The sequence below is a fragment of the Venustampulla echinocandica genome (assembly GCF_003357145.1).
Source record: "Venustampulla echinocandica strain BP 5553 chromosome Unknown scaffold_1, whole genome shotgun sequence".
NCBI classification, from domain to species: Eukaryota; Fungi; Ascomycota; class Leotiomycetes; order Helotiales; family Pleuroascaceae; genus Venustampulla; species Venustampulla echinocandica.
The window spans coordinates 5647310-5674996 of record NW_022474206.1 but is presented as its reverse complement, the minus strand read 5'-3'; the positions used below and the strand labels follow the sequence as shown (position 1 = coordinate 5674996).

At 48.6% G+C, this 27687-nt stretch overlaps 10 protein-coding genes across 10 annotated transcripts; 6 read left to right on the top strand and 4 right to left on the bottom strand.

Moving 5' to 3' along the window:
- Positions 1-1576: 1576 nt before the first annotated feature.
- BP5553_04353 (uncharacterized protein) lies at positions 1577-4898 on the top strand (the record flags this gene model as incomplete). Its single annotated transcript, XM_032012976.1, has 4 exons — positions 1577-1871; positions 1977-3191; positions 3356-4725; positions 4794-4898. The coding sequence occupies 4 exons, from the start codon at positions 1577-1579 to the stop codon at positions 4896-4898; spliced, it is 2985 nt and encodes a 994-aa protein (XP_031872669.1).
- Positions 4899-6396: 1498 nt separating this feature from the next.
- Positions 6397-8254, top strand: BP5553_04352 (Six-hairpin glycosidase; the record flags this gene model as incomplete). The annotated part of the gene is made up of 5 exons (XM_032012975.1): positions 6397-6542; positions 6594-7798; positions 7859-8026; positions 8080-8094; positions 8157-8254. 5 exons carry the CDS (start codon positions 6397-6399, stop codon positions 8252-8254), a joined length of 1632 nt encoding a protein of 543 aa, XP_031872668.1.
- Positions 8255-8576: 322 nt separating this feature from the next.
- On the bottom strand, positions 8577-10168 carry BP5553_04351 (Uncharacterized protein; the record flags this gene model as incomplete). Its single annotated transcript, XM_032012974.1, has 6 exons — positions 8577-8734; positions 8790-9543; positions 9590-9657; positions 9711-9955; positions 10007-10062; positions 10115-10168. 6 exons carry the CDS (start codon positions 10166-10168, stop codon positions 8577-8579), a joined length of 1335 nt encoding a protein of 444 aa, XP_031872667.1.
- Positions 10169-10540: 372 nt separating this feature from the next.
- Positions 10541-11937, top strand: BP5553_04350 (uncharacterized protein; the record flags this gene model as incomplete). The annotated part of the gene is made up of 2 exons (XM_032012973.1): positions 10541-11021; positions 11075-11937. 2 exons carry the CDS (start codon positions 10541-10543, stop codon positions 11935-11937), a joined length of 1344 nt encoding a protein of 447 aa, XP_031872666.1.
- An 82-nt stretch (positions 11938-12019) lies between these two features.
- On the bottom strand, positions 12020-13538 carry BP5553_04349 (Uncharacterized protein; the record flags this gene model as incomplete). The annotated part of the gene is made up of 2 exons (XM_032012972.1): positions 12020-13409; positions 13489-13538. 2 exons carry the CDS (start codon positions 13536-13538, stop codon positions 12020-12022), a joined length of 1440 nt encoding a protein of 479 aa, XP_031872665.1.
- A 724-nt stretch (positions 13539-14262) lies between these two features.
- BP5553_04348 (Uncharacterized protein) lies at positions 14263-15381 on the bottom strand (the record flags this gene model as incomplete). The annotated part of the gene is made up of 4 exons (XM_032012971.1): positions 14263-14938; positions 15005-15123; positions 15207-15226; positions 15294-15381. 4 exons carry the CDS (start codon positions 15379-15381, stop codon positions 14263-14265), a joined length of 903 nt encoding a protein of 300 aa, XP_031872664.1.
- A 546-nt stretch (positions 15382-15927) lies between these two features.
- On the top strand, positions 15928-19113 carry BP5553_04347 (Uncharacterized protein; the record flags this gene model as incomplete). The annotated part of the gene is made up of 3 exons (XM_032012970.1): positions 15928-17014; positions 17062-17162; positions 17209-19113. 3 exons carry the CDS (start codon positions 15928-15930, stop codon positions 19111-19113), a joined length of 3093 nt encoding a protein of 1030 aa, XP_031872663.1.
- Positions 19114-19342: 229 nt separating this feature from the next.
- BP5553_04346 (uncharacterized protein) lies at positions 19343-23262 on the bottom strand (the record flags this gene model as incomplete). The annotated part of the gene is made up of 9 exons (XM_032012969.1): positions 19343-20227; positions 20322-20779; positions 20828-20990; positions 21050-21194; positions 21226-21346; positions 21384-21399; positions 21652-21875; positions 21925-22461; positions 22515-23262. 9 exons carry the CDS (start codon positions 23260-23262, stop codon positions 19343-19345), a joined length of 3297 nt encoding a protein of 1098 aa, XP_031872662.1.
- A 761-nt stretch (positions 23263-24023) lies between these two features.
- On the top strand, positions 24024-26357 carry BP5553_04345 (uncharacterized protein; the record flags this gene model as incomplete). The annotated part of the gene is made up of 1 exon (XM_032012968.1): positions 24024-26357. The coding sequence occupies one exon, from the start codon at positions 24024-24026 to the stop codon at positions 26355-26357; it is 2334 nt and encodes a 777-aa protein (XP_031872661.1).
- Positions 26358-27007: 650 nt separating this feature from the next.
- On the top strand, positions 27008-27523 carry BP5553_04344 (uncharacterized protein; the record flags this gene model as incomplete). The annotated part of the gene is made up of 2 exons (XM_032012967.1): positions 27008-27130; positions 27191-27523. 2 exons carry the CDS (start codon positions 27008-27010, stop codon positions 27521-27523), a joined length of 456 nt encoding a protein of 151 aa, XP_031872660.1.
- Positions 27524-27687: the final 164 nt, after the last annotated feature.

Genomic DNA, 27687 nt, shown 5'->3' with positions numbered 1-27687 from the left:
CGCTGAAGAGAAACTAGAGTGGGATAGTTGGAAATTTAAATTTTTAGAGGAATGGCCCTAGGTAGGTGAGAATAGCCCAGTAGCTGTATCACTTGACAACTCAACCAAAGCGGCCTCCTTCAACGAAAGGGGACTTCGTCAAATTCAACTGAAGACACCTGCACTGAAACCTCAGGAAACGCCCAACGGCAACTTTCAGCTCCAGCGCAACCGATGAACATACCCAGCAATCACAAACCCAAATCCACTCACTTAAGCGCATTCCATACGCCAATCCGCTGTGACTTTGTATTGACTACTCGGATAAGTCTGATGGACTCCAATAGACACAGACAAGACACACATAGACAGGTTCAGACATGCCTTCATCGGTGCCTACTAACGAGATGCTTCGAGCAGGACGATGGACTTTTCGCATCCACCACTGAGTGAACACATTAGCTCACACGGCTCTCTCGAATGCCATTGCATGTCTGCACTGGAGGCCGTTGTCGCCTGAACAATCACTTGTCCGAGCACCGCAATTCCGCGGAGGTATCCTGGCCACGTTGCACAATTTCTCGACATCGATTGTTTGGTTTCATTTCCACGACTAATCCTAACACCCAGCTCAAGGAAAATTGAAAGCGCAACGGGCAACGGGCAGTGGACTCTGGGGATTTGATAGCTTAGACGGTCGAACGCATAGTTGTGGTTGTACGGAGTAGTTGCAGCTGCAGCTGCAGCTGTGCCTGCAATTTGTCTTGGGTTCATGCTTACTAATAAGATTCCCAGGAGCGGCAATACCTCGGCTTGCTTACCAAGGGGTGCCCAGCACTGACGTCATGCGGAGCGTTTTAAGCCACATGGCTGCAGGGCGCCGTCTGATGCTTCAAATGCAACAACAAAAATAAATAAACACGTAAGGGGAAGAAAACGGCATCGTAATCAAGTGCTTAGCGTGTCTCTGGAGTTGTAGTGCCCTAATCTGCATATTGCATTACATGTACATGCCCAGTCACTATGTATTGCCCAAAAGACCCCTTTTTGTCTTCTCGATCCAGATGGACGTTTTCTCCTCTTTTTGAGATCTGTGGAGCCTCCGCAACCTACCAAGGTACACCTATAAGGGGAGACGTCGATATTATCCCACTCCACAACCTTGGGCCGACAAGGCGCTAAAGTCCAAATAGCCGCCCGAGCCGCCTTTCCGTCTACCCTTTGCCAGAATACTTCCGTACACCTTGCAATCCTACCCTACGAAGAACCCGAACTGAAGATACTCAACGCGCAAGAAGGCCTTTTCACTTTCACGTTCACAACAAACAACCTCTCCACCAGCAGCGGTATCCCTTGCCCCACGTCCTACCAATAACATCCGCGTCCATCGCTACATGCACCAGTTTGCTCCTGCATCGCATCCGCATGCCTGCCTCCCGTCGATGTGACCGATCTCGCCATGCGTTAGGGGATGACCCGTTCTGTGCATTCAAACAGTGCCGCTCCCTCCCAGCCACCCCGGGCTGCTGCTTGGTGCGGTCTCCCTTTCCTCCGCTTCACCCGCCGATCCGCCGGGGGAGGATCTACAGATATCACCATGCCCTCTGCAGAGGGGCTTGAGACGGACCGTGGGGGAGCGAAAGGTGATGGCGACAGTGACCGTCGCTATCACGGAGACCGCCGCAAGCCACAATCGTTTCCCCTCCGACCCCAAGCCATTCCCTTCTCACCAACTCGCTGGTTCGACTATCTTCCAGACACAGACCACGTTAAACTCTTCCTCTCCGGCGACTGGCCTGCATCGCCGTTGGGACCGCTCGAGTCCTGGGACCAGATACTTCGCTTTTCTGTTGTCCGAGTACTTACGGATTCCCAACCGGCATGCCTGTTCTGTAAGTGCAATATGTCCCTGTGGCCCCAAAGCTGCCAGCTAAGCTCATTCTCACGCCTTCTCTCATCCACCCACGACTTACATCTGGCTAACACATTTTTTGCAGGGGGAGATAAGAAAATCGCTATCTACAATGACGCCTATGCGCCGCTCGCAGGCAAGGCACACCCTGCCCTTATGGGCTCCCCTCTTACCTCGGGGTTTCCAACGATGTGGGAGAGAATCCTTTCTTTCTGTGATGCCGCCGAGCAGAGGGGCTCCGCAATAGATATGAAGGATCAAGTTGCTATTGAGCGCGACGGCCTGGTCCAGGAGACCTACTTTACCGGCAACTTAATTCCAATTCGAGGAGATTCCGGCAGAGTGGAGGGCTTCCACAACTCAACCCATGAGATTACTCGACAACTCCTGAGCGATCGGAGGGCCAGCATGCTTAGTAGCATGGATATCCCAAGCGGATTCGATCATCATGGAAACCTAGCAAGCTATGTAATGCCTTCCCTCGAAACAAACAATCTGGACATCCCCATGGCCCTCCTTTATGAAATAGACGAGCACACCGTCCCAGACACATCCCTTGTTGTACTCTGTGGCCAGATTGGAGTCCCCCCTGGTCACCAGATAGCATTGGAAAACGCCGACTTGCATGATTATAATTCGGGGGGGCTCGTGTCCGTTCTCCGCCAGGCGATCGCACGTGGAGGTGCGATCACTCTTCCCGTCGATGAAAAATTTATGGGCGTCCAATGGCAGGGCTTTGGTGAGCCAAGCAGAAGCTTCAGCATTCTTCCACTGTCAAGTGCTGGGAGATTGTTTGGGTTCTTGGTCATTGGCGCTAATCCACGTCGACCGATTGACGGCGACCATCACCAGTTCATGCGGGAGCTGGCATCAAAGGTATCATCTATTGCTGCGACCATCATAACTGTCGAAGAAGCGAAGAGACGCAATGAGCATCTAGAGAAGCAAATTGCCAATAACGAAAAACAGATCCGTTTCATGGCGCAGAATGCGTCAGTCGGGATGTTGCACTCATCGATTGATGGTGCTATGTTATGGGCTAATGAGCAATATCACAAGCTAACAGAATATGATGGCCAAAATATACCACTAAGCAGATCATCACATCTAGAAATTTATGTTGATGAAGATCATGCAAAGGCTGAGGAGGCCTGGAAGAGACTCATAGGGGGGGCCCCAAATGTTTCCACGGAGTTACATCTGAACAAGCTGTTCACACCACCGTCTGGAGACCCAGAGCCCTCGTGCATACTGTCGCACTCTTTTCCTTACCTGGAAAATGGCAAGGTCAAGTCAGTCAGTAAGTACTCTTTTACAGTTATTATGATTGTCGTGAACACATTGTTTGCAACTGTTGAAGTTTTCCCATCCTGTTCCAGTTGCTTCCGGATCCATGGTTAATAGCCCAATCCACATTTCAAAAATGCCCTCTGTTCTATTCACTGAGCAAGCTGACCGTTGTAGTGACATGTATGTCTGATATATCTGCTTTGAAATGGGCAGAAAGAACCGAGGCTCGTAAAGCTACTGCTGCAGCCGACGCCAAGAGACAGCAAGAAGAATTCATTGACATGGTATCACACGAAATGCGCAACCCACTCTCGGCCATCTATACAAGTGCAGATACGATAACACATTCCCTGGCAGAAGCCCAGGGGAAGGGTATCACCGAAGAAAGGCTTCTGGAGACTCTGAGGAGCAATGCTGACTGTGCGAGGACTATCATGTCAGCGGCGAAGCTTCAAAAGCGCATCATTGACGACGTTTTGACACTTTCGAAACTTGAGTACCAGATACTCTCAATATCTCCTCAGCCCATGCAGCTCCCGGACGTGGTTGATTCAATGCTAAAAATGTTTGAATCGGACATGCTCGCTCACCATATTCATGCCTCAGCCGTCGCCGAACCGTCGCTGAAGGCCAATAATGTGGATTGGGTTGTGTGTGATCCTGCCCGTCTATCACAAATTCTAGTTAACTTCCTAACCAACGGCATCAAATTTACCAAAGCAGAGAGCAAGCGGGAGATCACCGTCAGGTATGGGGCTGTAACATCAGAGCCTCGCAAGGCCTTCCCGGCAGCGGTCCACTGGGCACCAATAGATGAGCAGGCGGCTAGTGCAACGACGCCACAGGAGCCCTCAGATGGTCCGCCGCTGTACTTGACTTTGACAGTCAAGGATACAGGTGTGGGTATGACTCCTGCTGAGATGCAGAGATTGTTCAGCCGCTTTGTGCAAGCCAACGCGAAGACATCTATAAAATATGGCGGCTCGGGCCTGGGTCTCTTTATTTCAAAGCAACTCACAGAGAAGCTGGGGGGTGAGATTGGGGTCCTCTCGGAACCAAGCGAAGGCAGTCTCTTCGCGTTCTATGTAAAAGCTCAGTATACCGAGCCGCCCGCCGCGGACCCATCGATCCACGACTTTCAGAAGGCTCCATCGCCGCTAAGGACTATGTCCACGCCCATAGCAAAGGCCTTGCACGATCTCAACCGCATGCACGTCCTAATCGTTGAAGACAACCAGCTCATACAAACGGTTTTCGCCCAACGACTAGCAAAGGAGGGCTGCGTCGTTGAAGTTGCAAATCATGGCCTAGATGCGCTCCAGCGGCTCCGGGAAACCAACTTGTGGCACGAGAGCACCTCGGTTGGCAAACACCTGGATATTATATTGATGGATTGGGAAATGCCTATCATGGATGGCTTAACGTGCATTCGCGAGATTCGCGAGCTTGAGAAAGTCGGCAAATTAACAACCCATATCGAGATCATCACCACCACGGCGAACGCGCGGGAAGAGCAGATCCAGAAGGCTCTAGCTGCTGGTGCTGTAAGTTGACTTCCTGATCTAAATGTTCCACTGGGTTTAGGACATTTACTGACAATAACACCATATAGGACGCCGTTATCTCGAAACCATACCTCATCGGCGATCTGTTGAAGCTGATGAGAGAGCGGTTGTCTCCTGCCCTCCGCCTCAAGCGAATGTCCAGCTCTCCATAGGCATGACCTTGTACATAAGTTAGATTAGATACCCCGTGCCTTTTTTTTGTTTTAGATACCCTGAACTATCCGAGGATGCATATACCGGATACATGTACCGCTAGAAATGAGACAATGAGAACGAGAAATATGACAAATTGCATATATTTATTTTTAGAGGAAATACGAAAATAAAATGAAAAGTCTAAGTCTATGAAAACTGCTCCCCCGACACGTTCTGTTGTACACTCTCATAAACCCTATACCTATATCCTTTAGCCTTTAGCCTCGTCTTCCTTTCCGTAGAGTTCAGCGGATGCAGTTTTGCACATCTCTAGACGACGTTTCAGAGCCAGGGCCTCGGGCGAGTCAACCCCATTCTCAGCTTCTTCTTCGGCGATTTTTGCCTCGAGTTGCTCCATAGTATCTATCATATTTTGCTCCAACCCTTTTCTTAGTTCTATTATGGTAGCAGCAAGGTCTTTCATTATTTGGTCCATATCTAGACCGTCTGGGTATCGACGATTTGGAATATTATCTTGTAGTACTTACTCTATAATGTCTAATAATATAGCCCTAATACGATTATATGAGTTAGTACTTATAATTACAGTTATAGAGTAGGATGGGTGGTGATGGTAGTGGTAATGGTGGAGGTAGTAGTGGTGGTGGTGATGGAGTGATATTGTGTAATGTACGGAGCTAGTAAATATTTATAGCTAAAGAATATAAAGACTCTAAGGTTAAACAAACAATGTAATATAATAATATTTGAAATGAAAGAAGGCTTTGTCTACGTTGTCTACTTTGTTTTATTTTATAGGTAAAGGAAATAAAGGCCAAAAAGGAAAAAACAGCTCTGGGATAAGGCCTTTGACTCTTCTGCCGCTGTCAGGTACGCACTTGTTCAGAGTGGCCAATTTGTACGCGCCTTCTCTGATGTCATTGCATTGGTTACGGGTTGTTTGTCGATTCATATCTCTGTACGAGAGCCAGCACCTACGAGTGACGCATATATATCTAACATTACCTCTACTCGCTGTTCAGGACAGTAATAGCGTAGTCTTGTCCGTTCTGTTGGATATCGGTTTAGAATAAAGCGTTGTGCTTATTGATGGCAAAGCTCTCGAGCGCGGGGTGTACTCGTACAGTGGTTGTACTCCGTACCAATAGAGCTCCCCGGGAAGCCCAGCCAGCCTTGCCCCCCAAGGCTTCGGCTCCAGGTCCACTTTATATGAGAAACGGCAGCTGGTTAAGTCACCACAACCACATCAGCCAGAATATAAATCCTCGGCATAAAACCACCTTAACGGCCACATCTGCGTCTAATTTGAAGCGCGGGGATTTTGCGCCTTTTCTATTGCCATTTTCGCAACCTTGGCGGCGCAGGCGTGTACAGTACGTCAAGCCAAGCTTTCTACATCTACCTCACTTCGTCCAGCTCCCCATGATTGTCTGCGCCAGGCGTCCTTGATGTCGAGACACTATCTATCTATTCGAATCTGAAATGGTCGTAGCCATGTCGCTATTCGAATTTAAACCGTGGTTACTCGTGCTAGGGGTTTGGGTGGCCGCTGCGACTTCGTCCATTCCCGAGGGTATTCCAAAGGAAGGGGACTATTCGAGGGCATGTCCCGATTATAAAAGATATGCCGTATTCAACCAGTACGTTTACCAATTCCTGCGTTAGAGCGCTAGCCATCTAACAGCTCAAAGCCCTCCTTTCTCAGAAGGGCCAATGGGCCTGCCCTTCCAACGGCCCTCGAAATACTGTCGGACGTTTTCCTCCCCACTTGTCGAGAAGGTTATTGAGGATATCACGGGGAGGATGGTGAACAAAGATCTCGCGCGCCTGTTCGAAAACGCTTTCCCGAATACCCTTGATACGACCGTCCGATGGCATGTGGATGGGACACAAAAGCATACCGAGTTGAAAGGCCGCGGCGCCAAGGATAAGGACAGCTGGCAAGGGCCACAGTCCTTCGTTGTTACGGGCGATATCAACGCCGAATGGCTACGCGATTCCACAAACCAGCTTCTCCAATACCAGCCGCTGGCAAAGAAGGACAAGAAGATCTTCAATTTGATACTGGGAGCCATAAATACACAATCGGAGTATGTCATTGAGTCGCCGTACTGCAATGCGTTCCAGCCGCCGCCAGCATCGAAGCTTGCTGCTAGTCAAAATGGGCAGGAAGATTATGTCCATCCAGCATATGAGCCATCGTTTGTCTTTGAGTGCAAATATGAGCTCGACTCTCTGGCGCATTTCCTCGCTCTAGGAAATACATTCCACAAGCATACAGGATCATTAGACTTCCTGACCCCAAGATGGTATAAAGCCCTGGACACAGTCTTGGAGGTCTTGGACCAACAATCCGAATCCACATTCGATCCAAAGACCGGAAGATATATCAGAAATGCATATACGTTCAATCGAAAAACAGCCACGGGCACCGAAACCCTATCTCTTGACGGCGTTGGGAATCCCCTTAACTTCGGCACTGGTTTGATAAGAAGCGCATTTCGTCCCAGCGACGATGCCACCATTCTAGGCTTCTATATCCCTGCCAATGCCCAAATGGCCGTTGAGCTAAAACGGGCCGCAGACGTCCTGAGAACTGCTAAAAACATTAAGCTTTCTCAGATATTAGAAAAGCGTGCACAGCTCATTACTGATGGTATTTGGGAATACGGCGTGGTGGAACATAAAAAATATGGCCGTGTTTTTGCGTTCGAGGTGGATGGCTGGGGTTCCCAAATTATCATGGACGATGCGAATGTGCCATCTTTGTTGGCGCTTCCGATCCTAGGGTTTGTGGATAGAACCGATGAAGTCTACCAGAATACTCGAAAAATGCTGTTGGAGAAGGCAGGGAATCCTTACTATCTTGAAGGACTAGCATTTCATGGGATAGGAGGTACGTTTATTCGGCCACTTTACCTGCTTCATTAGACGTATACTTACTAACGAGGCGTAGGACCGCATGTTGGCCTCGAGTACGCATGGCCTATGAGCTTGCTACTTCAAGCCATGACCTCGGACGATGATAAAGAAATCATGGAATGTGTTAAACTGGTACTGACAGCCAGCAGGCTCGGGCTAGTACATGAATCAATCAATGTAAATAGAATAATGGATTATACCAGTAAGTTCTCCTACCACCCCTGTTAGAAATGACATGGACTAATTTACAAATAGGGAGTTGGTTTGCTTGTAAGTCTAGCATTTAAACTAACGAAAGGAAACAAGGACGAAGGAACTAACGATATTTATAGGGGCAAATAGCGTCTTTGCACAAACGATCTTGGATTTGGCACAGAGGAAGCCGCATTTAATATTCGGCCCTGGAGCTGAACCGTATATAGTTGAATGATTAAGACCGGGGATCTGGGCGGGTTAGAATCGGCGTTTACACGGGTCAGGGTATTTATTCATGTATTTGCATTCACAAATTATATGTCTCATACAATATGGCTCGTCGCGATTTAGACTCGTTTCAATCGTAATTCGACTACAACCGAAGATCGTGAATAGCCAGAGGTCAAGCTCCCACTGTCGTCAGAGATATAACATAGAATAAACCCTATTAGCTGGGTGATGCTTTGTGAAGTTTAGACTCTATGCTCCTAGGTAAAATATACTAGTTATATTGTCCCTGTCACAACATTAGTTATACGATACTCCGACTTTCCGGCTCATTTCTTCCCAAAGAACGACATTATACTACCCTGGCCCGCCTTCGCAGCTGGTTTCTTCCCCTTTGTTCCTGTTGCGGAAGTTTGCGTCTTTAACTTCGGCGGTGCAACAGGTTCATCCTCGGAGAATGATTCCCATACGAGCTCTTCCTTTGTAACTGTATTTAAATTAGCATATGCGTCCCATATATGAATAACGCCAGAGAAACTCACCTAAGTATCCCTCCGCATTCTTAGTAGCCTTTTTCTTCATGACCCGTCTTTTCCCTCTCTTCCTTCCATCACCAGCTACGACAGGCTCCTCCTTCGCCTCGACAGACTCGGATTTTGATTTGGGGCGCTCCTCTTCTTCAACGGCTTCTACTTTCTCGGCAACGACCGGCTCCTCGTCCTCGTCATCCTCCATCATCATTCTCAATGCCTCCTCTCTTTCTTTTCTCTTCTTTCGATCACTATCCACAATCTCCTTCGAAGGTTGCGGTGGTGGGACATATGTTTCCTCTTCGTCATCCGATACATCTTTCATCGGCTCATCCTCTGCCGCGCTGAGAGCTGGGGATGCTGCGGCTGAACTGTCTGTTCCCTCTTTTGGTTTCGCCTTGGCGAAAGCTTTAAAAAAGTTGGATGAGTCGCGTTTGAGTGCTGGAGGGGGTTTTGGTGTTGATTCTTTGCTAGAGGCGTTGCCTGGTTTTGGCTTCTCTTTTGCTTTGCCAAAGAATTCTTTGGCACTTGAAGGCTGTGCCTTTGGTTCTTCGGTTTTGGGAACTGGAGCTGTTTTTGGGTCGGCGGGTTTGGCCTTTGAAGGCTCGGGTTTTACTGGTACTGCGGCCGGAGGTGGTCTCCGCACGGCTCGTCGTCGAGCTCGTGGGTTCACTATTGTGCCATACTTTGCGGAAGATTCGAGGGGATCATCATTTGCGGATAGCTCTTGAATCTCACGCGTTACATCGGACAGTATTTGTAGGTCCTACATCGAATAAGCCTTGCTTGAGACCTACTTGGGCAGTTATTACCTTCAGTGGATGGGGCCCAAGACTATAAATATGTATTGAAGTAACCTGCTCATATTGAGCGAGCAAGCCTGCGTATAGTCAGTATGCCATAACATTCGTGCAGGTGGAGAGATAACAGTACCCTCCAAATCTTCCTCTCGGGTCAGACATATGCTTAGTACCGAACACTCCTCTGTATTATCTTCCGTCTGAGGCATGGAACTGCCCATGAAAGGACTGCTCTGCATATATTCATCCTCGCCAGCCTTCTTCACGCCTGCATGTGTGGCCGGTTCCTCCTTTCGTTTCGTGCCGCTGACAATATAGGTTGCGTGGATGGTTCCCGGTTTCTTTGCATTCTGTTGACTATGGAACTCATAGAGCATTCTTGTGACCCTTAGTATAAATACTTGCCCGGGATGTCGGTGAAATACTCACTCCTTCGCGGTGTTGACATGGACCTTGACAGCTCGGCTGAGCAGTCGATATGTGACCTACAGTCAGTGTAAGTAGTAGCAAACCAAAGATTTCGAGTAAATGACTTACCACTTTATCCTCCGTTAGTATCCTCGCCGCTAAATAGTTCTTATAGTCTGCCATTGTGATCTCGTGTTGCGGTTGTGATTTCAGGGAATCTCGGAGCTGTTGGGTTGACGCGATTTTCGACGCGAACCACTTTACGCGACATTCTCGACCTTCAGCCTTCTCCTGCTCGGCCTCTTACAACCTCTCTTGAAGCTCAGCCTCGATATCCCAAAAGTTTGGAAACCTCTTATTGCATGATATTTAGCTTGCTTATTCGTGATTATGCACCTTTTTCAATAGTTAATACCCAAACCACCTCGGGGGACCTTTTCCCAGGCAAACTACCTATCCAGTACTGTCCCCAGGAGCGTCAACTTCAAATCTACAGACATTCGATTGAGATACAGCGGCCACTACCCCAATCCAAATATTGAAAGAAGCCCGAGCATGTCCAAACGCGAAGCCCTCGAGGTCTCCGACTCCACAGACTGGCTAGAAACGCCCCTCCGTTCCGTCGCAGCGGTCGACTCAGCCCTCAGATGTCAAGTGTGCAAAGACTTCTACACGACGCCTATGATTACGTCGTGCTCACACACCTTCTGCTCATTGTGTATAAGACGGTGCCTGAACAATGATGGGAAGTGCCCGGCTTGTCGAACGGTAGACCAAGAACTTCGGCTTCGGTTCAATGGGGCTGTGGAGGAGCTGGTTGAGGCTTTCAAGACAGCCAGGCCGGAGATATTTGCTCTTGCAAAGAAGTCGGTTAACTCTGGAGTTACTTCACCAAAAAGGAGTCGGGAGGATCTACAGTTGGATGATGATGAGAAGCCCCCGCCGAGGAAGAGGACTAGATCTTCGCGGATAACACGAGCTACCCAGGAGGTGTACGTGGTCGATTCGGACCTAGACGATGGGGACTTTGTTCCTGGTATGCATTTCCAAGTAATCTTGGATGTAAATTTGCTAATACACCCTACCTAGAAGAAGGCTGCGTCCAATGCCCTATTTGTAATAAACAAGTCAAGCAAGAGACGATCAACACGCATATAGACCGCGGTTGCGCGGACGAACCCCCAACACGGAGAAACGAAAAGAGTACATTCCCGATAAGCCCTTCAAAGTCGTTACAAAACCTTACAAAGAGACCTGAGAGATTGGCTCAACTCCATTACTCCATGGTGAAGGATAATGCTCTCCGGAAGAAGCTGGCAGACCTTGGACTTCCCGCCGGAGGAACAAGGCAAGGAATGGAGCGCAGATATACAGAATGGGTCACTTTGTGGAATGCAAACTGTGATGCCACACATCCGAAGGGGAAGACCGAATTGAAGAGGGAGTTAGACACATGGGAGCGCACCCAAGGATCGCGAGCGCAGGCGACGAGTTCACTGAATCCCGGAGCACAAATAAGAGATAGAGATTTCGACAAAGCTGCATGGTCAACGCAACATGACGGTTCCTTTAAGGAGCTCATAGCCAATGCACGGAGCAAAGTACGCGCCAAGGCTGCTACCCCAGACTCTCCTTCAAGGCCAACGCCACCTCTTGAACCCCCAGTTACGCCAATTCGCGGGGCAGGTAATCCGTTAAAGAGCCAAGGACCAGCAAATGTAAGTATGATGGAAGCTGGTGGCGAGGAACAGGACGAACACCATCCAGATCAGCAGCCAGACGCTGTAAATGTCGTTGGAATGACCCCCTTCTCGAAGAGTAGATTCTTCGACGAGCCTGGTCTCTCCAACCCTACATCTCAGGCCCCTACATCACAATATTCGAACAGTATACCAATATTTGAGAAGGAAAAGGACATAGATATTACTACAATAACAAATCCACAACCGTAGCTTGCTTCTTGCAAAGCTAGAAACCAAATACCGTCACTCCGAAAGCACCAACGCCGCCGCGACTTGTAATTCGTGCCGTAGCCTATTCCAGGGCCTGTGTTGGTTCTAGAGACATCCTCTTCATCTGATTCGTGCTGTCCTCGATCGTTTGCTCTGTGTTTGCCTCGTCTTTCTGCTTAGTTGCACTCTCTTTAGCCCGGGAAGCTTCCCGCTCCACTTTCTCCAAAGCATCCAATCTCCGCCTCGTCTCAGCAGCTTCCCGCTTCTCCCTCTCCTCTCTCTCTGCCTGCTCCTTCTTCTCTTGCTTCTCCCTCTCCTCTCGTTCCATAGCTTCAAATTCATCATCGACCTCTGTCTCATCCACAACCGCAGTGCCTTGTCCAACTTCAGCGATGACATTGCCAACTTCATCAACTTGGCTCATCTGTTCTCGCAATTGATCCACCACATCATCCACTCTCTCCACGCCACCAACTTCTTTGTTGAAGCCAGAAAGTACGCGGGTGCTGGCCTCCATGACTCTGACGAGCTCCACCTGATCTGCTGCTTGTTCGATCTTGGAGAATACTTCCTCCAGCTGTCCTAACGTAGCATGTCTTTTCGTAAGAGTACTCTCAGTAAGTTTCTTTGATCGAAGAGCTGCCAAAGCCGCTACCCGGTTCTTCCGAACCACGGCATCCTTTGCTGTACTACCCAGCTCGTCTACCTTTGCAGTTAAGACCTCGGTCTGTCGCTCCAAGTCTTTGATCAGAGTCTTCAATGACGCGATTGTCGTATCCTCGGGTGTAATTGGGCCCGGTTCTGCCTCCCCAGGGGCCTTCAACTTGACAGTCTCCCCATCATAAGCCAGCACCTTCTTATCTCTCTCCAAGAACCTCAACAAGACTCCAAAATCATAGTCCGATAACAGCCTCTCCTTTCCTAACACATCTCCAAACGCCTCTTTAAAGCTCGTCATTGAGAATACCCTCTCAGTCCTCCCTCTAATCCCATCCGCCCTCCTCACAAGCTCCCTCCCTGCCTCCTCTACGTTGCTCAACACTACCACCTTCTCAACTAGTAGCTTGTCCTCGTTAACACCTCCACCGAGCCCCAGCATCCTAACACCCCACTTCAAAACACCCCATGGGCTCAGCGGAATTGCCAAACCCCACCCGCTTTTAGGTGTATAAATACTCTCTTCACTCTCCTCGAACTCCTTTAAGCTTATCATCTCCCTCCTCGCCATAGCTTCCCTAATCACCACCCCAAGTGCAAGTGGGCGGCCCCATTCTTTCGTGTCTAGTGCGCGGAGAAGATCTTCGTCAATAGTTAGGGTGAGTAGATTAGGCTTTGCTGAGGAGGATGGTACAGCGCCGGCGAGGGTTGCGGATGAGAGGCCTTTCAGCCAGGCGGATATGTTAGCATTGTAGCCATCTGGGTTGAGGGTACGGAGGGGTCGAAAGTCTGAATAGAGGGCAGCGAAACGGGCTCTAGATGTTATTGTGTGGTTAGTTGATAGCTGTAAAGCGGAAGGAGAGGGTTGGGAAAGCTCGGGAGGCGAGGACTGACTTGCGGAAATGAGCTTCATTATTTTGGAGATATGTGACAAGCTCGCTCATGTTGGGGGATCACATTTCAGGCCGAAAGCCCTTGGATCTGCCCTACAGGACTGTTTGCTGTTGCGGTAGAGGAGGTTGTAGGTTGGTTGTTTTTGTTTATCACCCACTCCTAATCGCTTATCGGATGCCCCAGGCGGCGCGTCAGGGTGGATTTGGACAGTTCTGCCGGTCGTCACCGGTCTCTAGGCTGCCCTAGGAATAGATGAGACTTGGAAATCGAGCTCCTGCAATGAGAATTCCAATTTTATCTTCAGATTTATATTATTTTACAGCACTTCGGATATTGAGCCCACATTTCGGACACTGAGTATAATTCAATAGTTTAAACCCTCGCTCGTCAACAGCCCTTTGAGCACCACGCCCCTGACTCGGATCCCAAACACTCGGGTTTTTGGTATAAGTAATAAGCCAACTCTTAACGCAATAGTGACTATGCTTGAAAGATATGATCCAAATAAGCCACGGGTAATTTTATATTGAGCTTGTTAAATGATAGTGATATTGTAGAGTTGAAACATCTACTCTACTGAGTTGCGATCTATGGTAACCGTATACCAAACAAAAATCCAGGCAACGCTTGATGTAAAGTGTAACCCCATATCCAGACTGTCCAAAGACAACTGCAAATAATTTTCCTATTCCACCAGAACACCATAACACCTAGCTCGCAACCTTAACCTTGACCCGAATGCCGCTAAAGTTAGACCATTAAAGCAATCCCTCGTTAGGTCCTCCTTGGAGGTACCTTTCCTAAGTTGAAGCCCCACGCTTCATCCGCACCGTCATCTTCGCCGGCAGCTCCAACAATAAACTCCAAGACCTTACTGACCCTTTCATTCAGTATGCCTGCTTTCCCTCTTGTGTCTGTTGGCGTGGTGCCTCTCGCCTGTAATCCTGCAACCTCGGCCATCCATGCCTTTTCTTCTCTCTGCTTCAAAGCGCGGTCTACACGCATGGGAACCGCAAGTGTAACTCTGACAAGATGAATTGTAAGTTTCGCCCTGCCCACCACATCTAAGTACCCCAAGCCCATCAGGCGCTTCTGCACGCGATGGATCCTTCCAAGCTCGATGTATATTAACAATGCATATGTTCTTGTTGTCAATACAAGTTCTCGAATGCGCACGAAACTCCGGTTGACATTTACAACCACTTCTTCGCTGACAAGGTTGGGGTATTGTGCGTGTAAGGACTCGAGGAATCTTCGGACTATAACAAAATCCCCAGTGATGAATTCATGAAGGATGGCCTCGACGGCGCTGCGGAAGGTGTGATCGCCGCCTAAGAATGTTGTTTTATCGGGTAATTGTGATGAGGTAGGTTTGGAGGCTCGGTCGTAGGTTCGTCGCGTTCTGGCGGATTTGAGGATATCGAATGCAAAACCAAGTCGCTGGAACGCGCTGTGAGGTTGGTACGTTAGAAATGGGTGGAATATTCAGCGCGCATATTTGGGTCCATATCCATACCTGGTTGATAATGGGTGGAAAGGAGGTTTATCTGGGTGGCAGATTTTCGATCGGTCGAGGTAACATCGTCGCAATTCTGAGGCAGATGCAGTCCTCGGAGCACCGAGGACCTTATATAGCTGAAATAAAACAAAAATCAGCACTCAATCATCATTATCACAGTGCTTGCACTGCATAATACATCTCTACCCGGTACACATACGTCTTCTTCGTTGAGAATATCTGTTGCGGCACTCTGTTAATATCGCGGCAACCTTCACATGTCATGTCAGGGGGTGGGGGCACTGACGGTGAATTATATCATGCTTTTGATCAAGCATCGCGGTCTGTGCCTGATGATTGGCATCCGACATGGCCATAGAAGAGGCATTAGGCATGAAGCATCAGAAAAATGAAGGATCCAGAGTAGATTTGAACATGATGGAATATATACCGCTGGGATGACGTGGGAAAGGGAAAAAGGGAAAAGCGAAGGGACGGGAGACGAAGCCTTTAATGTTTGGCTTTCACATGCAACTTGGGCGGCCCCCACGAGTAAATGACCGGGATGTCGACACTCGACCTGTCGCCGTCGGCATCCCAATCGGGTAACGCCGTCGCTGTCACGTGGGGCCCCACAGGGCTTAGCGGCTGGGTTTCTTATCCCCGATATCCGATAACCAGGGGACCGGTAACGATAACGACAGCTTCAAGGAATTTGGATGTCAACATCAACATCGACAGTTAACAGTTAACAGTTAACACCAATAACACTCACTCACTTCGTCGACAACACTAGCCGAGCGGCAGAACGGACGAACTTGATATCGACCCCGACCTCAAAATCGAGCTTGCGCCCTACCAGTACAGCATCGCTGTAGCTATGCCCCACGATTTGATGATGCAAATACCATAACCTGCACACACGATAACGACGGGATGAGATGGCCGATCCGCAGGAAAGCTCGAGCTCGGCGGCCGCTCGCGGCCGTTCCCCAGCTCCAGCTCCAGCCCCAGCCCCAGCGGCAGACGACGCCTCGAGCAATCACAATCATGTACATCTCAACACGCCCAGCGTGGCATCGACATCCACCGTCGACAATGACACTACCTCCAGGTCTACGTCAGCAATGACCTCCCCGCTGGTTAAGGATTTCATCAGTGCCGAGCCAGATGACCATGACCCCCGAATCCCGGAGACCACCCCACTTCTTCATAATACCCAAGGGATGGCAGGCGAGGATACCGACGACGACGACATTACCGCACCCCCTTTCCAGCGGACTCCGAGTCCTGGCTCTGATACTAGGAGGAATAAGGGGGCTGGATATGGGAAGGTTGGGGATCAAGGCGTATGCAAGATGCATAAATTTTCCCTGTACGAGACTACGACTCGGTACTATCTCGTGGGAACTAATATTATGGACTCCCGTTTTCGAATCCTAAAGATCGATAGGACTGCTGATGCGGGAAGTCTGAGCATTGCAGAGGACGATATTGTGTATTCCAAGAAAGAGATGAGCCAATTGCTGAATGCTATTGATGACGGTAATAAGGGTACAGGAGGCCTGCACCTAAGATGCAGCACCTGGGGTCTACTTGGCTTCATCAGATTTACCGGCCCGTATTACATGCTTTTGATCACAAAAAGGAGTCAAGTGGCTATGATTGGAGGTCATTTTGTGTATTCCATTGACGGCACCGAACTGGTGCCGTTGACCACAGGCTCCAGCTCACGCTTCAAACCAGATACCAATCACACCGAAGAAGCACGCTTCCTTGGAATTCTCAATAATCTCGACTTGACGCGATCATTTTACTTCAGTTATTCTTACAATATCACAAGAACTTTACAACATAATATAATAATCGAGAGAGAGGCGGTGGCTAAAGGAATATCTTACCCTCACCCCCAAGATTTCAATTCGATGTTTGTGTGGAACAGCTACTTACTGCAGCCTGCTGCCGCCGAGCTGAAAAATACATATGATTGGTGCATACCTGTAATGCATGGGTATATCGACCAATCTGGTAAGTTTTGGCAATTGTATATTTGAAATATTACTGATGAGAAGTAGCTCTCTCAGTCTATGGACAAATTGTTTATGTTACAATTGTTGCCAGGCGCTCAAGATATTTCGCTGGGGCTCGTTTCCTAAAGCGTGGGGCCAATGATCTGGTACGCCTGGTCATATTGGTGTACTTATAACTGCTGACCTCTGTAGGGCTATGTCGCCAATGATGTCGAGACTGAGCAGATAGTGTCAGAAGTCCTGACAACGTCGTTTCATGCTCCAGGCCCGAAGCTCTTCGCCAATCCCAGCTATACGTCCTACGTCCAACACCGCGGAAGCATCCCCCTCTACTGGACTCAAGATAACACCGGAGTCACACCAAAACCACCTATTGAGCTAAATCTTGTTGATCCATTTTACGGAGCCGCTGCATTGCATTTTGATAATCTTTTCGAAAGATACGGTGCTCCGGTATACGTTCTAAATCTGGTGAAATCCCGCGAGCGGATTCCTCGAGAATCAAAGCTCTTGCATGAATTCACAACTGCTATTAATTACCTCAATCAATTTCTTCCAGACGACAAAAAGATCATTCATAAAGCGTGGGACATGAGTCGCGCTTCGAAGAGCCGAGACCAAGATGTTATTGGCACCCTTGAGAGCATCGCCGAAGAAGTTGTTACCACGACGGGGTTCTTCCACAACGGGGACGGGATCACCAGTATGCCGAAAGTTCAAAATGGGATTGCGAGGACGAATTGCATTGACTGTTTGGACCGGACGAACGCCGCCCAATTCGTCATTGGTAAAAGGGCTTTGGGCCACCAACTCCATGCTTTAGGTATCATTTCAAATACCCAGATTGAATATGACTCCGATGCTATCAATCTTTTCACTCATATGTATCATGACCACGGAGATACCATCGCGATCCAGTATGGAGGCTCCCAGCTTGTTAATACGATGGAGACCTACCGGAAGATAAACCAGTGGACGAGCCACTCGAGGGATATGGTGGAGAGTTTCAAACGATACTACAACAATTCTTTCCTTGATGGGCAGCGCCAGGAAGCATATAATCTTTTTCTGGGCAACTACATCTTCGCCAAAGGCCAACCCATGTTGTGGGATCTCTCAACCGATTATTACCTCCACCATGCCGACCCACGAGGGTGGTCTCGGACAAGTCGTCGAAGCTACATAAACTGGTACACGCTATCATTCCTTCAAAAGCGTACTCTTCCCAAATATCTTGAACCCCACGGATTTGCCACCGCAAAACCCCTAGGTTTCTTTGACGACTATTGGCTCGAATATTACAAACCCTACACTGTCTCCTCACTTGGAAAGATATTCTCATACATGGGAAAGATGAACTCCACGCTCCGCTACATCGCTCTCCGATCTGCCCAAGACGGCCGCTACGATCTCTCGCCATTTAAAGTCCGCACCGAGCTCGACCAAGACGTACCAGAGAAGAAAAAGCCCAGAAAAGAAGTAACGATTGTAGATCCCACCGAAGAAAACGAGCACCTACAAGACGATGATACCGCATCAATAATGTCCGGTACAACCACAAAACGCATCTCAATACAAAGATGGCTCCAGCCTAGCCACGAAAGGGGCCATCCTAGCCATGGCGGGATCATGCGAGAACCTCAACAATTCGACACGGAACCCCAAAAGCAAAAGCTCACTCCGCTAGACAAGAGCAAAGCGGCGCAATGGACATTTACACAGGTCGTCCACGAATCCCTCAACCCCTCCGTAAGCCAAGAAGACTGCGACGACTACGCTCGCTACATATCACATCCGCAACGTTTGCCACTTGTAGTATCCACCGAGGTCCCAGCGCAATTTGATTCCGAATACCTTAATTACGTTAATGGGAGTTGGCAGGATATTGGGATCGTAGGGGCAAGATCGGGGTCCGATGATGGTGCGGAAGGCGTAGACGGGATTAGGAAAGAGGATTTGGAGGAATATCGGGACTTCTTCGTTTTGAGTGAGAATCCACTAGCGATTGCGGAGGAGGATTTTGGGAAGAAGAGGTATAAGGCTTATAGGAAGTGGTTGATGGGGAAGAGCTTGTTTAAGCAGCAGCCTGTTGATTAGGGTTGTACTGTAGAGTTTATATGAATGAGATGGATGGCGTTGGTGTTAAGGGTGAGTATTTCACGTGGAGTTGAGGCGTGGCATGAACTTTGGTTTGGGAAAGCGTGCATAGCATAGCATAGTAATCGTGAAGATACCACCTATTATCAAAATTTGATTCTCTCAACAAAAAATAGTACTCCTACGAGACCTTTGCCCTGGGCCGCTCTCTCAACTTCCCTCTCTACTATCAAACACCAAACAGCTCCTCCATCCCCATTCCTTGCACCTCAGCTACCAACGTCGCCACCTCCCCATTAACCTCTTCCCCTCCATCGCCCGCTTCCACAGCTTTAACAAACAACCTCCCCAGTACTTTCAGCTCCTTCTTCACCGTCTCCAACCCCTCTTTCCTTACTCCATCCTTTTCATCCACTACTGCATCAGTAGTATTCTTCCAACCAACCGCAATCACTTTAATAACCTCCATCCTATACTTCTCAACCCCAAGCCTAGGCCAAGTGTTCAAAACCGTTGTTTGCAGCGCTAAAATGCAAGACAGTAGTAAGGAAGGACTAGATGATGGGGTGAACGGGTCGGATAGCGATGGGAGTATTATGGGTAAGATGTCCTTGAGATGCTTCACAGTATGGATACCCAATCTCGAAATCAAGACTCGGAGTTGCCGGATTAATTCCTCGACGATGGGAATGTGTTCGCATGAATGCGCGTATCCTGCAAATATTCCTTTTCGGAGTATGCGGTCTAATAGCTTGACTTTTTCTTTCTCGAGCTGTGCTTGCTGTTCGTCCGTTGTTTCTGTTTGGGGAGTAGCATGTGAAGGAGGTGGGGGATACCGTACATCACACAATACCCCCAGTGCCCCATATGCCGCAGGTAATAATTGCAGAGATTCTTCGGGAGGCGTGAGATTTGGTAGGTAGAGTAGTATGGGCATGAGTGCATCTTCAAAGACCTGGTCTAGTCCGGATTGGGAGAGCAGTTTTGGTGTTAGGTAAGGGAGGAGGTGTGTAAGTATATGGATGCCCGAGAGGCGAATATGTGTGCTTTGGTCGTCGAGGAGGGTTAGGAGAGGTGGGATGAAGAGGTGCCATGATGAGGATATCAGTGTGGACTGGTTGGGCTATGTTAATGTTTTGTTTGTATTTCTTGCGGCAATCGGGGCAGAATTGGACGAGAGGGTAGATCAGAGAGAGAGAGAGGCTTACGGGAATATTCTCTACCGCCCATTTAAATATAGTAATACTGTACACTACCTCGTATTTCCAAGGCTTAGATGAACGATCTAAATCCGCGGCTTCAAATCTCTTCGGCGGTGCAGACGAGGGCATAGCTTTTCGGCCAGCCGAGGTGATGCTTGTCGGTTTGGACTTGGAGTACAAAGGGCGAATGAAAGATTGAAGAAGGAATGAGATGATAAAGTCTGAGGTGAGGGTTTGGGCGGTGTATTTTGAGAGGAGTGAGTGTGCCGTGTCTGATGCAGCTTGGGTTGTCCAGGGATCACTAGGATTGGTAAAGGCGATGAGCGAGAGCAGGATTTGGGGATCGAGCGTCTTCTGGGGCGAAGATGGGATTTGGGTGATTAGAAGATTAAGACTTTGGAGGCCTAAGGTAGATGCGTGCTGTGTGAGGATTAAGGCGCGCTGCCGTGACGCCGGCTCGTTGTCTATGAAAATGTGAGAAGATGGTAGGCATTTCGGGGTCCGATACTTACCTTCCGGCATTTCATCTTGACGAATCAAACCACTATCTGGTAGAATTACCTTAGAAACCCACAATAACAGTTTATTGATGGCATCTTCCTCCGCGCTCTCTCTCATAATCCGGTCGGGGTTGCCGAGACAGCTGGTTAGGATAAGAACGTTTTCGAGCGTATCCTTGATGAGATCTAGTTAGGATATTTACCCCTTGGGTTAGAAAACTTATATGGGCTCACCTTTTTGCTGCTCTTCTGGTCCCTGGGCTTCAATTCAATGTAAAGTTCGGATAGCGAGTATCGCTCCGGCAGACCTGCGACGCTGGTTAGCAAATTGGACGGGCAAAGGAAGATCGAGCCGTACATTGCGACAGCAGCGCGAGAGCTTCATCATGTTTAAAAGAGGACTTCGAAACTAGTTCTTTAGCAACTCTGTGGGTGGAGTCGAACATCTTGATTGTAGCCGCATGTCATGGACTTGGAGGGAGCGATTTTCCGAGAGTGCAGTTTGGATGTTCGCCAAATCGCCGCGACAAGCTAAATGCCACAAAGTTTGCCTTATGAGCCAACTAACCAACGATAAGGTACGTCTAAATTAAGTGAATTAGTTTAGATTGGTTATATTAATGGTTATCTTTAATCCAAGTATAGGCTCATTTCCATTGTCTCCTCATCTTAAATGGCATTGATAGTTGCTGTGCGAGTTACGATGGATGTCGTTTAAAGAGCACATGAAAACATGACTTTTAGTGCACGTTTCTTTTATGCTACAAGTATCTCTATAGGCGGATAATTCTAATCTAAGCTACGGGTATCTTTAGTTCTTCCCTCTTCGCTCTAACCTCTTCAATTGCTTTTTCAAAGTCGTCATCGCCGGGATTTCTCAACTGCCATTCAAGACAACGGTCCAGTGCCGGCTTCATCCAAATCCCGGGCTTGATCCCTCCCAAAGCTTTGGTGAGCATGTTTCCATTGACAAGAGGCTTTATCGAAGGCGCATCCATAAGATCCATTTCTTCCAAGTGAATGACAAACATTTGCCATTCACTAATGAGCTCATTATACGCTAGTTCAATGTTAGCAGGCATTACAAAATCGAGGAATGTAGCACCTACATGATTGACCATCCCCATTCAAGGCTTCCACAAAAATGGCTAACAGAACTTGGAGTCGCCAATTTTTACCTTGTGAATCCCACCGTCGAATCGACATCCCTAGCTTATCACGCTCTTGACTGTATGGGTCTTTCAACTTGATTGCATCTCTGAGACTTGTAATCTCGCCACAATTCCTGAAAGCTCCAGTGACAATGTCGCAAATTTTGCTATTTGCTTTGATTCCTTCTCTGGCGATCAGTGCCGCCACAGGTGGTGGCAGTTTGCCAGTTGCGCTCCGTTCGGGAAGTGGTACAGACGACCAGGGAGTGAGTGCAGCAAGTATCCAAGCAATATATTTCGCATCATCTGATCGGACCAATGAGTGGTAGATGGATCCAGGAGTCTCATTAACTTTCAAAACCTGTAAAAGTCCATATACAAAGTTCCAGCTAACGGTACTGGGGACTGGGAAGTCTGGGGCAGTAGGGTCTGTGAAGATGAAAGGGTAGAGACCAAGTCTATCAATGAGATAAAGAGCACCTTGGGGGTCATTGCCTAGTATGATGGTTAGTATGCATTAACATGGATGCAGAGGTATTTATATTAACCTGTCAACATCTTCTCCAGCTCCACCCCTACCCGCTCTCTACTAATCTTTAGTTTGAGAGCTTCATTAACAGAAGGATCGGTCATGGCCACCTCAACATCCGGATCGATAGTAAACCCCAGGCGGCTAGCGAATCTAATGAGTCTCAAAACTCGTAATGGGTCGTCCGTGAATGTAGTAAGTGGCTCAAGGGGCGTTCTGATGCATTTCGCACGGAGGCTTTCAAGGCCGCCACAAAGATCCTCGACTTGATCGGAGTGAAGATTGTAGAAGAGGGCATTGATAGTAGCATCTCGCCGCAAAGAATCTTCCTCTGCCGTTCCAAAATCCATTTGAGGGGTTCGACTGTCGTCCGCGTAAACCTCCTTGCGCAAATTGACAAAATCAACATCGAAGCCAAAAATTCGGGTGGTGACGGTTTCAAGATGCTTAGACTTCTCGGGATTTGCTGCAATCTTGTGGAGACTGCCCAAATCGGCCTTCTGTAAGGCATGCTTCTGGATATTTTTGGGGTTGTCTAGGTACTTTTGCATCTGCTCGCAAAAGGCAAAACCGGTCATGGAATTGATTGCTGTATCGATATCATGACTTGGGATGCTGAGTAGCTTATCACGAACCCAACCTCCCGCAAACCGTAGTTCAATCTTCTCCTGGATCAGTTTGGCCTCATCGATAAAATGGGCCACGTCCAGGAGGAGGAGACGGAGTCTCTGCTCTTGAGGCGTAAGTAGGATCTGCGTAGTCGCCATAGTTGAACGGAATTTTTTGTGCTTGGGGAGAGCTGAAGTATCAAGCTCTGTGTCTTTCCTTTTCATAAGGGCACTAGCGCATGAAGTTGACGAGAACTTATGTTGCGAGTCGATTGCTGTGACTCGAACTGTGACTCGTAAAAATTGTCCGGTGCGTAGAAATAACCGGGAGGGAAGATGTGCCAGTGCAGTCATCAGCTCCAGCTTGTCATTGTCATAAAACCCCCAGTGTACATGTATACCCGCCTGAGCCTTCAAAAAACATGTAATCTGTGCAGAATGTGTGTGTAAGTAAACAAAGAATCATGATATTGAACACCACTTCCGATGATGTTCCGGCAGAAAGTCGGCTGCACGGCTCTAATCACGTGGAAACCCTGGTGAACCTTGAAGCGCAAGTTGTTAAGCAACGGGCCTTCGATCTACTTCGTACATAAAAACCGTCCTCCTTCGATGCGCGGCTGGTGTTTTAAGGTGTATTACCGCACAGTTACAGCGAAGTCCTGAAGTTATTGCATCCAGACACTACTATACATGCATGAGACACATGTAGGCGACCACGATTCCATTTGAACTACAGCGTAGTTTGTCTGTAGCCAACCCAAGGCCACATGCATGTTTCCACTGTTTGCTGACCTTCATTTGCGCTGTAGCACTGTGCTCTGCGATTTACATATGCAATCTTCCGTCCAACGCCCACGGTTGGCCGAACGATCAGATAGACTGACTCTGTTCCACCGGAGGAGCTCCGATTGCTCTTCATGACATCTCCGGACAATGTCTCGCCCCCCGAACCAGCGGCGTCTCCGCTGAGGATGTCATTGCCAAAGACCCGAGGCTCCGCAGAAACCCAATCGATGGCATCTTCAGCGTCGACACTACCATACCGAGTATCGAATCCTTCCGTCTCGTCCCTTTTTGCATCCACATCGACGCCGACTGGATCACGACCGTCCTCTCCTAGTGGAGGCCTGGGTCGATCGATAAGCCTTTCAGGCTCTGTATTTGGGGGCATTCCTGGGGATTCCCAGCAGCTACCACCAGCAGAACGACCGGAAGATCCCCGGAATCTTATTATACAAGCCTTTATCCCCCATGTCGCTGTCCACACATCGCAGGACACCCATGACCTAGTGAAAGACAAAGGTTTCAATGGAGGACTTTGGGAATTGTTACGCCCCTTTGGGGAGCGGGTTCAGGGGAAGGTGATAGTTCGAGACAGTATAGGGGCTGGGCGGTCCTATGATAATTTTGCTGTGCGGTTTGTTCAACTAGGTGATGGTCTTGAGATACCGGAGGGGGTACCAGGTTCACGAAAAAGCGAAGAAGGCAAAGGGCCATCATTAAATGGTGGTATAAATGAATCGAAGTCATTCCCTGCTCAAAGCTCAAGGACCGGAGGGAGTATTTCCCAAATCGAAACCTTGGTAGATCGGCACTTGACCCACGCAGAAGATTTTCCGAATATGACCGGAGAGGATTACCTGACATTCAAGGAGAATCGAGATGTTGATACCGCATCCCCATTTTATACTCTCTACCTACGGAGGTTACTCTCGGGCATACCTCTGACGCCCCATGAGAGTTTTGCACATCCAGTTGCTTGTGTAATTGCAATCAGCTCAAGGAACACCAACCCAATCGAGACGCTACGGAATCTTTATCAAGAATCATCTGTGGGACTGAAAAGGCTGCCTCTTTGGGTAAGCAACGAATATCTACGCTATTATGTCTTAGTTCACGATGAGGAACGAGATGATATCGCCAAATCAATGACAATGTTTGACCAGATGAAGAGACATTTTGGTCTTCACTGTCATCTCCTTCGATTAAGGAGTAGTAACTGTGTGGCAACAGACGACGATAGCGTACAGTTTCCTCGATCTGAGTGGGTCACGGCCTCGGAAGAAATCGCAGATATCCAGGAGCGTGAAATGCAGGAGGATATCGACGGCTCTTTTCCCTGCATCTACGAATCAGACATGACTGCTATCAAAACCTTCATCCGGGGAATGGTTACCCAATCGGTTGTTCCATCCATGGAAAGATGTATCTCGACGTGGAATGACCAGGTGGCATCACGGCGAAGAGGGATAAGCGGGCGGTTTATTAGTCTATCCAAGAAATGGACTGGGTTTGGAAGTAGTTCGCGGAACTCTTCTTCAAATGGCGCCGGTTCTGGATCCAACTACGACGCTCTGCAGGGATTTTACAGACCAGATTCTCCTGAGGCGGTGATGCGAAAGCTTGCGGACTATGCGTTCATGCTTCGAGATTGGAAGTTAGCGCAATCGACATATGAATTGCTTCGTTCAGACTTCATGAACGATAAAGCATGGAAATACCATGCTGCGACAAATGAGATGGCTGCCATTAGCACGCTGTTGATTCCGCAAGCGCTCAGCTCAAAAGTTCGATTAGAGACTGTCGATCAAATGCTAGAAAGCGCCTGTTATTCATACATCACTCGATGCGGAGCATCTTATGGCGCGTTGCGCTCATTGCTCCTGGGGACGGAGCTATTAAGGCTTCGAGGGGGGTCAGCCACCGAGGATGCAGCTAAGTGGGGTACCAAGCTCTTGGAATACAAAGTAGTAGGCGTCATTGGGGATGCTCTGATAAAAGAACGCATTTCAGCTTGCTATGCATCCAAGAAAGGAGCTGGCTCCGGACTCTGGGGCCACCGACTTCGAAAATCTGCCGTATGGAGTATTCTTGCGGCTGATGCGTGGCTCACCCTGGGAAAACCCCAACAATCCAAGCAACGTCTGGACGAAGCTAGTGCCAAGTATTCTTCATTAGCCAACAAGGACAGCTTATCGCATTTCAAGATGGCGAATGACTTTTCACAAGGCTTAGGAAACGAAGTGCAGTTAGCCCTCTACCCCGAATCTTCCGTTGAGGAGTCGGGGGCTATAGGGGATTTAACGGAGACCCGGATCGCGGAGGAGAGTGAAGACTTTGATTCGCGGCCCCACCGAAGGAGCTTGATGGGAGCAACCGTGCCGGCGCTGGCAACTCTTGGGTCTGCACCTTTACATGGGACAGTGATGGAGGGCGAGGGTGACTTGAAGCCGCCCGACCACTTTGAATGAAGCGTTTGATTAGTGTGGCATAGCAAACTGGATATCTGCACATACCATTTCTTGAGCGTTACCTTGTACAGGATCGGAAGATGCATTGGGATGGTGTTGGGTGTTTAGATGGGAATGTGGAACTTATACAGGAAATATATGGATTGAGCATTGTATCGGATCTTATCTCAGGAACAAGAAATGGGGAAGTCTGCAATACAAACGCAGAGTTTGCCAATTAGTATAAAATCGTTACAAGTACTCTCACTGTCATTGTAGAAATAAATGTTTCTTGTATAAATACCTTCAAGTTATATAAAATACCACGCTCTCCCCGACCATCCCGATGTCGTCAGAGCCGAGGTTCCCGAGTTGTCCCCGAGGCGGAGTGGAGCTTCCTCGTCGAGCTACTGTACCCCACACGCTTCAGTTAACAATAAGCTACAAATAGCACCTAAAGTAACCCTATATACGGTAGGACCTAGCGAGGTAGTAGTATATCAACATCTCCCTACTTTATCTACCTATATACTTCATAGACATTCATTGAAACCTTCCAAGCCCTTCCCTGAGACCACACGACGTCCGACTTGAAATTGATTCTACTTCAATTCCCAAATTACATGTGAGCACCGAGGTAGCAACCTTCAAGAGCTACAAATACCGGCACAATGCTCCGCCGCTCAATCAGCCAGATCTTCCCCTCCGCCACGCCACAACAGAACCAACAACACCGCGCACAAGCAGAGGAAGCCGACAGAATGTTTTCGTCGATGCGGAATTCGAGACCAATGGTATGTCCGACAGCTCCTAAAAGGAACCCAATTGCAGGAATGCTAACTTACCTGCTGTAGAATCCTCTTCCTAGACAGCAAACTCCCATAAACCAGTCTACCACCGCATACACGACACACTCCCCCTCGTCCTTTGATATGCCAGGATCACAATTCGGAGCTCTCCCATTACCAGTAGAGTTAGCGGTACGACAGAGACAACCCCTGATGGCTTCGGCGCAACGAAGAGAGGTGGTCCTTGATGCTGCGATGAGACATCCTGTGTTCTTTACTGAAAGGCTGAAGAAACCGCCTAATGGCGTTTTGGCTGGGGGATCAATTAGTCCTGTTGCTGAAGGATATGTTTTTAATGATGGGGGGAGGAAGTGGGGCGACGTGGAGGTTAAGCTGTGAGAGCGATGGCCTGGACAGAGTGGGGCTGGGGATAAACACGAGAAGGGAGCTTTGGATTGGGGATGGATTGAAAGAAGAACACGGATGGGGACGGTATGATAGGAGATCCGAATGTATACCCATTGAAGGGGCTGGGAATCTCTAGCCGTTACGTTAGTACACGG